Source organism: Hermetia illucens, chromosome 5 (assembly GCF_905115235.1).
Source record: "Hermetia illucens chromosome 5, iHerIll2.2.curated.20191125, whole genome shotgun sequence".
Classification (NCBI taxonomy): domain Eukaryota; kingdom Metazoa; phylum Arthropoda; class Insecta; order Diptera; family Stratiomyidae; genus Hermetia; species Hermetia illucens.
In genome coordinates, this window is record NC_051853.1 from 78,580,966 (window position 1) to 78,591,494 (window position 10,529).

The window sequence follows — 10,529 nt, forward strand, 5'->3', positions numbered from 1 at the left end:
AAATATTTGTCAAGTTCTCAAATTTTCAAGTTTTTTTTACTATACTTCTATCAAGTCCGGGAACTTTGTAATGACCAAACCCTTGTTTTGGTAGATTTTTTAATGGCACCCTGACAGAAAAAAATGATCCAGAAATATTTAATTTTGAAATGATGAAAATTTACGAAACGGATAAGGAATTAAAAACAACTTGTTCCCGAAATATCAATATTTGCTTAATAAAATAATCACTGACATCTGACATCTGACTTGCGAGCAGGGCAGAAGCAACGTCACCGTCAACGTGGGTGTGTTTCTTAATCATTGCGTGTGTTAAACATTGCGTCTATGGTGGCGCTGGGGTACCCGTTCTTCATAGCCGTCACAGTAGATCTACTATAGGCAGTACCCTTACAAAAATGACCCCACTTGCAAATGTGCTTGCAGAAGCTTATCTGTACACCTCAGAGACGCTAAACAAGGAAAAGGCATAATCTTCGTCAAATCGTATTGGTAAGAGAGAGATCGGTGAGCTTTTGCTATTCTGGTACTACGGCATGCTCACCCATCTATCAAAAAGTTGTTTCACGTATTCACTTATACATAAGCAAAAACTTGCCAATCTCACCAATACATTGGCAAGTCCGGGCGGTATGTCAAACACAGCTGATCGGGTTTTCGGTACATCTCGCTCATGCTCAAGGGCAAAACAATTTGAAATCGTGTGTACTCGCACTGATTTCCCCCCTTAAGGGGCAAGGGGGAGTGAGGTAGCTGTCTAGTATCTAACTGTGATAGCCGTGTCCATGATGTAGAGTTTTTCGCTCCGGTAGTCTACCTCTGTGAGAGGAATTGTTAGGGGGCGGTGGGTCATAGTGCCATAAGCAGCCATTTTGTACTGGTAGCTGTGGAACGAAGTGGCCGGGATTGTACGTTGAGTGCTGGTCGGTTTCCTGAAAATAGAAAAAGTAAATTGTCCGTTTTGACGTTTGATTAGTAAATCTAGGAAAGCCAATTGGTTGTTAACTTCAATCTTATGAGTGAAGACTACCGGAGCGAAAAACTCTACATCATGGACACGGCTATGAAGAACGGGTACCTCAACGCCACCATAGACACAATGATTAAGAAACACACCCGAAGGTTAGAACGTAGTAATCTCACTACACTCTATAGCCAACAATTACCCTCAACCGCTCAAAAAAGATCAAGTGTCACCTTCTCAAATCTGTCCAAACACATACAAAGAACATTGGAAAGGTTTGACATACAGCTGGTAGGATCAAGCCGTATCTACCAGCTAAAATCCCAGCTGGCGGGGGAAAAAGATCGAAAAACGGTAGAGGAGATGAGCGGCATTTATAAAATCGCCTGCTCAGATTGTCCGAAGGTGTATATCGGGCAAACAAAAAGATTGGCAACCATCAGATTTAGGGAGCACATGAAGGAGGCAGAGCTGGCTGTAAAGTACTCCTGAAAACCCACTAAATCTATGGTGGCAAAACATATGGTGGAATGCGGCCATAAAGTAAGCGCTGAGGATTTGAAGGTTCTAAAGCAGGTAAGAAAGACTAACCAGCTGGATGCTTATAAAAGCTGATTCATTAGCAAATAACCGGTTGACACTAGGTTGAACTCAGATCTGGGTAACTGCTATTCCCCATTGTTTAAAAAACTCTTTAAGAAAACTAAATGAATCTGATGCTTAGGGCAAATAGGAAAGGAAATCTTGCAGAAGTAGCAACACAAATATACGGATGAAGGAACGTTTTAAGCATCTCTATCGAAACTGGTAAAACGAGAAGTAAAAGAGAACAAAAAAAGAAAAAAACAGAACCCATTGTTGAATACAACAAGAAGTGGATGCCACTGCATGGTGTAGCCCGCAATGCGATGTCACCCCACCTTAATGTGTGACCTATCCACGGCCACTTCCATTTGTCATGTAAAACGATTTTAAAAAATAGCGTACAATTGAACTCAGACACAGGAATAAATGGAGTAGTCGTACACCCAAAGTTTTTCGCATAAGAATATCATAAATCTCTTTGAACCTGAAGCACCTGAAACTTTCCGTTCCTAACTTCTTTTGTTATTACATCACCTGAATTTGATTTTTTTTGTTGTTGTTGCTTAGTTGTATTCCTTATTATGCTCTCAATTCATAATGGTTTTGCAACCATTTCAAATAGTTCCTGTTCGTAGCCTTAACCTAAAGGATATATTAAGATAAAACACTGAAGAAAGGGAAATGACAGCAATAGCAATAGCAACATAAAACATTGACATTAAAAGTGACCAAACTCACAACGAATTGCAATAACTAATTGCAAAACTCCAGCTGATATCGGAATAGAAAAATCTGGATGATAACTACTATCTGACTACAATAAAATTTCATATTGACCCCGGACTACCGCGAACAACATTCCCACCCACCATAACACAAAGTACTTTCACACTTATGAATAGCCAATACAAGTTCAGCATAATCCCCGTGAATGAATATAAACTGCTATTAAAAGTGCGAAGATACGCATAGAGATTTTGCTATCAGCATATGCAAAAACTCCCATGAAATGACGATGATACCAACATTATTTCGTTTTTGCGACATACTTAGAGCAATTCAGAGGTATTTTTGATGGAGTTTGAACAGTGTAAACGCAGATATCAACAGCAATTGTAGTTTAGTGGTGGATCCTATCTAAGGAATATGAAGTCTATAGTGCTATCAATTTTTCTAACATTTCTTCTTGGTACCGCTGCAATTGAAGAATTTAAAAGATCAAATACCACGCACAAACGGTTTTACAATGTAAGATTTTTTTCGTTTAACTTTACCCAGTATAACAACGAGTCGAAGGCCTCGGCCATTCAGCAAACAACAAGGGCTACCGCGCTCATTCGAAAATAACATTCGTCAGGTGGCTTCACTGACCTACCACCAACCGTAGATATACCTTCCGATAATTCACTTAACCAAACAGTCACCTGGACTGATGAAATTCAAATTGATTGTTACTTGCAGATCATCGTGCAACGAAACCCTGATTCAGCTACACGAGATCTCATGTGCAGCGGAGCTTTGATATCATACAACAAGGTGTTGACGGTAGCGCATTGTTTCTTTAACTCAAGCCGCTACTCTGTGCCAAAGGAGAATTTTGCAGTAATGCTTGGCGAGTTGGGTAACGCAGCAAAAGAAACCCGACTGATTCAGATTGAGAACATTCTAATACATCCAGAGTATTCGTACGATAACGATAGACAGAATGACCTCGCTGTCGTAATCCTTCGGGAAGAAGTAGAGACTGATGCAGAGGATATCATTCCGATTGGTATCGCAACATTTGCTTTGCCTCTTAATACCGAGTGTATAATTACAACTTGGTTGTCTTTACTTTGGGTAGGTATCATCATCAACTATAATAAAGCTATTGTATTCGATAAACGGAAAGGATATGTGGTATCTTGTGTCATCTACTGGAAGGAACTAGATACCATATGTTCTAACGAGCTTGTAGCATATTCTCAATTTCAAGGAGAACACCTTTCAAAACCCTTGGTGCTATTTTTGCAACGACTCCTTTTTCTAACGCAGGGCTGGTCACTCACTGAGAGGATTCAAAAAATTCCGGTAACAGTCGTTGACACTGGGAACTGTTCTGCTGGTGCAATTTTATCAGATCGAACAATCTGTGTGTATGGAAATGAAACTGAACTTGAAGGAACTTACTTTCTATCAGGAACGCCACTGATTTGCAACAATATTTTAGCAGGTTTATCATCGCAAACTATACGTTCCAGTATACCAATATCTCTCGAGTCATTCACGAATATCAGCTTTTATTCGTTTTGGATTACAAATAATGCAACAAAACGGTTCTATTTCGTTTATATTTGGATGTATCTACTTGCTTCAATTAAATTTGTTTTATAGACTAATGACTTATATGTATGGCTTCTTTGAAAGCTCAATATTAGATGCTGACAAATAAACACGATTTTATGAAGTTTTAAGTTTTTATGTAAAACAAAACCATTTACTGTCTTTTTTGCATTGTTGAAAGGTGGAGAGGTGTAAAACTCATCACTGGCTCCTGTCACGCAGTTATGAGACTCTTACTTATTGAAACCACCTTTTTCTCCTTCCACTCTCGCCACCGGGACTACATATTCTAAAGCATTCAGTCGCGCGGGGCTTAATTTCGGTTTGGTTGTGGTTTCTCCCTTTCTGGTTTTCTTTTGAACTCTCTCTGCCTTATATTAGCTGTTGGTGAATAGTTCATACCATCTTTTCGACTAGATTACTCTCCAACATTAACGATATTTTCAGGTGTTAAAGACATTTACGAAAACCAATGCAATATAATTTACTGCTCCATTTTAACGCATGGCAAATCGATATATGTAAGTATGCACGATAATATCCACATCCACGCAAGAATTGTGTCACCTCGTAGTTTAATTTCCCGTATCTTCATCCACTTAATCTTCGAATTGGTGCGGTATATGCAACGACCAGTTTGTGACTCCTCCCAACTCTTCCTGCCTTCTGCGATAGATTGCCATCACGCCAAATGTTGTCGAAACTCGTCCAGAATTTTTCAACTAAGAATTGATCTCCCATATCATCTCGTTTTCGTAAAACTCGATCTCGTCTTGGCAAACAAAAAAACCCGAAAAGAAAAGGATGTATGCACAAGCAGCATCCCCGTTTCTTACCGCTGCCGTTAGAGTTTCTTCTCAGAATGGCAAAGTGTCAGAGGGACGATTTACCATCCACCGGGGAAAAATGTTGGAGTCTGAACCGAAGGTTTAATGAATAAATTTTTCCCGATGAGCTGCTCCATTTGGAGCAATTCGATTCATTAACACAACAGACTGTAATACAAAGACGGAAGCCTAGGAAAACAGATTGGACAGCTCACTAAGCGACTTTGGCGATAGAAGATCAATTGGGACCCTTTGGCAATAGAAGATCAAATGAGAACTCTGAATCTCACACTTTTATAGTGCTTTGAAGAAACTTGTCCTACTACCTAAGGCAAACGAAGTAAAAGGGTTCCCTATTGGAGTCGAGAATGGCAAAATCATATAAAATCAACCAGATGACTTGCGAGTCACGCTTGTAAAACCAATATAGATGGCCGGATGTCATCTATTCAGTGATGCTGAGAGGCTATAGAGCACCTGAGCGACTTGTAAAAAATATTTTTCTGACAAGTTTCATTCTGGGCTAACTGCACGCCTTCAGGCAAAAGGTTAAGGTAGTCTTCATACCGAAATCCGGCAGAGATGATTATTCAAACCCAAAGAAGTTTAGATAAATCAGCATAACATCATTCTCCCGGAAATGTCTGGAGAAACAGGTTGAGCGTCATATTCAGGAGAAGGCACTAAGATCGCACTGACTACTTGAAAACCAACATGCTTCCAAGCGTTCAAGATGCTATAAGTCTGCTCTTCACTCTTGGGTTGTAAAAATAGAGGCAATTCGGAAGAGCAATTACGCGATGGAAGTGTTCGTGGACATTGAAGTGCTCTTGAGTGGGTGCCCTTCCAGGAACTTTGTGATGCTAGACAGCATGATGTCAATAATGCTTTAGTTAAAGGGTTCATTATTATGCTAACGCAGAGGTTACTGTAGACTGAGGTAGGTGTTGAACGTTACCCGACAACAGAAGCAACAAAAGCCTGCCCCAAAGAGGTGCATTATCCCCACTTTTGTGGGATATGTTGATCAACTCACCTCTATGTAAACTGAAAAATTTGCGAAATACACGTCCGAAGCGTATACAAATGACGTGGTTGTGCTTTTGCTCGTTGAAACCTCTGAACAATGTTTATAAATATACAACGTTAATTTGATTCCAAATAAAACCACGCTACCTAACACCAGAAGCAATGAAAGGCTGTCCAATACTATGCAAACTGCCAATGCACGCTCCAGCTTATGTGTGGTTGTGCTAGATATTGGTCGGCATCTCGGAACGGTGTGTAGAAACATACAACACGCCGTTGCTTTGATTGACAGTTGATGCTTCAGCCACGAACTTTCAGTAAATCCAAATAAAACCACAAAGTATTATTTACAAAAAGGAGGAAATTGAATTGGTCTTTGTCTTCCAACGACGAGGGGTACAACCCTTCAACTCACCAAGGAAGTGAAATATCTGGGAGCTATTTTAAACAAAAAACTTCTTTGTAGCGAACATATAGAGGGAAAGATAAAAGAAGATCTCACAGCTTAGGGGAGGTGTAGGCGGACCTTTGCCTCGACATGACGACTTAGGCTTCAAATAGGAGATATGTTGCTATCACTGAGCCGATCTTCGCTTATGCATCCGTAATATGGTGGGTTAAGACGAAAAAAAGTGTTTGCTCTAAACTAATCGCACTGCAAAGAACTATGTGTCTGGCTATTACCGGTGCCATGCGCAGCTCTAAATGCTTAGAACTATGAGGAAACAACGGAAGTGAGGGGCATAGAACATTCGAAGAGTTATTGGGAGAACTGAATCCAGTTCTTACAATGCTATTTAATTCTCGGGTTCCCATACATCTGATTGGTAGAAGATATGGTTATCCTCAAATGTAGAGAAAACTGGGAAGTCCCTGAAGAATGCGTGGCGGGATATACGGAAGTCTTCTACACCGATGGCTCTCAAACAGAACATGGTTCTGAAACAAGTGCTACCTCTCGAGTGAAAATTGGAAGCGGGCTTTTCCTTTGCGACAATATGTAACGGTCTTTCAGGCTGTGATGTATGCGATCCTAAAGGCCGCATCCTGGGAGATTGACGAGTACTTGAAGGGCAGGCGCATCGCGATCTGTAGCTATAGTCAGCTGCATTGAGGGCGTTGAGGAGTCCTTTGATCACAGCGAAAATCATTTAGGAATGTAGGAACCAATTCCGCTCTATTTCTAGATTCAATCTGGTGTAAATACTCTGGGTATGTGGCCACCGTAGCGTAAAGGGATATGAAATCCAGATACCTTAACAAAAGAGGGTTGAATTTCCTTCCTACCCCGGCTGGAATCAGCAATTGGAATGTCTGTAGCATTGGCTAACGCTACTAGCAAATCTGCAAACAACCTTCTCATAAGGACAAGTGGCAAAGCCAGCTGCTGCTGTCAAAACCAAGCAAACATACTGCAAAGATTGTAAAGTATTGTAAAAAAGTATTGTGGGCATTTCCAGTGTCCATAATTCACCAGCTGGGCATTTGTTCAGACTAGGAATTCTGCAAGATGATGCGTGTTCTTTCTGTAATAGAGAAGCATCAGACATCATAATTTTGGTGCTGAAGTGCTCTAGTTGCAACGGGTAGCATAATAATCACTAGCGGATATTATATGAGACCTGGAAGTCGAGTACAATTGTCCTATCCCTACTTTCTTTAGCATAAAACGCATTTGGGGTCCCTATTGCACCGTCTGGCAATATGTCTCCCTATAGATCAATGCCGCTAATTCATGCATTCGCGAAATGTTCAAATATACGCCATTTAAAGCACCTCTTTAATGTGATCTATTCTCTTAAACGGCAAACAATGCTTCAATTTCGAACCTTTCCTGTCTGCTTGTGTGGCACACCCGATTTACTCCGAAACGGCTGGACTTATTGTCGCGAAAATTGGTGAAAATGTGTGTTTTATGAATCCTTTTAGACACAACGAGAAGGGTGAAAGGGGAGTGTACATTTTTTTTAATCCGAATATGGTCATGTGAGGAATTCAATGAAAGAGCTCAATTAGTACTTTTCAAAAGTAGCCTTACACATATTCTAGAAGTACGGAATTGGGCTCAAGCACTAAATATTATACAAGGCACGAACAAAGTTATAATAGATCAAAGTTTCCAATTTCGTGTGAATTTACTGCCCAGAAGACATCATACACAGGATAGATTCTATATGTAAAGATATATACATTAATGACACAATAAAGTGGCTGAGATATGAAAAGCTCATATATTTGAGGGCCAGTCAAATATAAACAGAGTTTTATTTCCTAAACACGAAATTTTTAATTTCGAAATATTTTTTTTTAATACATACACATACATATTTTGTTTCTTTGTACTGAAATACATTATTCCAATCACTTTAAAAGTTTCCTGATTTCGTCGTTATGAAAAGTTAAGCCCTTAATGCCATTCGGAGGGGGTGTTAGGGGCGTGTGGCAGACCGCCCTGGGCCTCTGATCAGAAGTTGGAATACCGGACTCTGGACGCTTCGTCATCATCAAAATTTTAACCTTCTATAACTTTGTTAATAATAGTTGGACTTCCTTCAAATTCATGCCTTATAGTATCCCTTATACCGATGTCGAATTCTGTACTTCTAGGATGGACTTAAGATTTACTGGGAAATTTCTAAAACATGGCAATATGCGTTTATTATTAACTCAACTTGTCCAGATGTCGGAATGGGATGTATTTTGAGGTTTAGATTTTTTTTATTTATCTAATAGAAATTATGCATTGCTTTTTGATTTTGATGTGGGGAATTGACCAATCCCTTTAACATATGGCCCTAAAATTGATATAATAAAAAGAAAAGCGAATATTTTCAAAACAAAGAAGCACCATTCGAAATAATACAAAGAGTAAGAGAATATTTGACAGGACAAACTCGCCAGTTAACTAAACATTGATTTTACAGACATCTTCCAAATTGTGAATGGAAAATGGAAATGGATGTTTTATTCTTCATCCAAGAAAAACCTATTTTATTTTCGTTACAGACTTGGTGCTAATCACGAGAAAAGAAGCTCCCGGCGTATCAACATTTATTAGGGGTTACCAAAACTGATGGAAACTAAACCCTAAAATATCACAGTATAAGAACTCTGATATTCGCTTAAATAGTTTTGAAAAATGGAAAGCCTTAGGCTAGGCTGGACAAAACAAAACTGTTCTGTTCATCAAGAAAATCGGGAAATGGAAACAAAAAAGTGGAATATTTTGCATCGCTTATTTGACGTTACTATATTTTTACCAAGACCGTTTCGAGGCCACAGGGACCATGAATTTTCTGAAAACAAGTAAAACTACTTAGAGTTAGTGAAACCAATCTCACCCTAAGTTCCTCTCTTAAGGGGGAAAGCATATTCGGAGTTTTTCATAATCGATTCTTTTCACGGCATAGATCGTTAATTTAGCTATACCAGAATACGCTCCAAAAATTGCAAATCGAAATTCGTATGCTTTTAGATTTCATGAACGCCCAGGAGGTAGGTAGGTAGGCAACAGCCCCGCCTGCGAGTGCATTTGTTTTTATTATAACTGTAATTAGTTTGTAATTAATAGTGAGAAACGTCTTCATATCCGAAAGGCGACTTTTCAAACAATTTCTTCAAACACGTTTCTCTCAAAATAACGTTTTTACATTTGTAAGAAACCTAACTTAAAAAGTAATAAATCGATCATTACAAAGTTGAAGGTATAATTCTTCAAAGAATTACCAAGAATTTGCATAATTTGTGAAAGGAGATGAAAATTGAAATATTTTTTTTCAGCAGCTGCAAAATTTTTAATTTTGACAATTTTCACCAGCTTTCAGGTTCATATTTTTGAAAAGTAAATTAGTGATACAAAAATAAAACCTTTTTGGTTTCAGATAAAAACTAGACTCACTACACATCCCACAGTCGGAGAGAGTCGGAGATCTCTAGTTTCGTCCTTCAGCGGAACAATGCTGCGTAAATTTATTTTTGGCTTAAATTATTCAAAAAAATTCTCCAAAGTTGTTCGAAGTATGACAAATTTTTCCCACACAAAACAAAATCCCACATGAAAATAAGGCTTCTAACGTGGTTTCCTCCCTTAACAGAGTGGTTAATTTTAATTCCGAGATAATTATTGTTCACATTGGAAACAAAAAAGTAGAAGTTGGAGAAACATTTTCGACATTTTTCCCTATTGCTCGGAAAAAAGCTGTTAAAGTCACACAAGAAATTTTGAATATCATTAACGAAGAGGGGTTGGACATAAACCTCTTTCGAAGTTAAGGCTATGGTAACGCTTCCACTATGGCAGATGTTTACTCTGGAGTAAAAGCCAGGATCCAGCAAGTTAATAAGAAAGATTTTTTTTGTACCTTGCACTGATAATTCGCTTCACTTAAGCGAGGTGCATACATTTGGACGCGTTCCAATACGTCTAACGACCCTGCCAAGCGTTTACAATTTCTTCTTCCCAAAAACTCAAAGATGAAATATATTACCGGTAACGGTTCAGGATAACTGAAGGAAGGCTATCGGAAATCAGATGGAATGAGCAACATCATACAGTGAAGCTCGTAATGAAAGACTTTTGTAAATTGGTGCAGACTTTAGAAAAGTTGTGTGATCCAACAGAAAAGGTACACATTCAGCTCAAATTTCGACAAAAACATTTGTGATTTCAACTTTCTCAGGCCAGGTCAGCCATACTAAAAGTACTTGCAGACTGAAGCAACTAGTTTGGATAAAACTATACAAAAATTAGTTGCTTTAAAATTTTGTTTGGAAGAGAGCCGAGATGAACTAGTTGAAAATGC

The 10,529-nt window shown here is 38.9% G+C and overlaps 1 protein-coding gene across 1 annotated transcript; it reads left to right on the forward strand.

Moving 5' to 3' along the window:
• Positions 1 to 2,596: 2,596 nt before the first annotated feature.
• On the forward strand, positions 2,597 to 3,976 carry LOC119657509 (anionic trypsin-1-like). The gene is made up of 3 exons (XM_038064447.1): positions 2,597 to 2,797; positions 3,011 to 3,388; positions 3,584 to 3,976. The coding sequence occupies exons 1-3, from the start codon at positions 2,696 to 2,698 to the stop codon at positions 3,920 to 3,922; spliced, it is 819 nt and encodes a 272-aa protein (XP_037920375.1). The 5' UTR covers positions 2,597 to 2,695; the 3' UTR covers positions 3,923 to 3,976.
• The last annotated feature ends 6,553 nt before the right edge of the window (positions 3,977 to 10,529 follow it).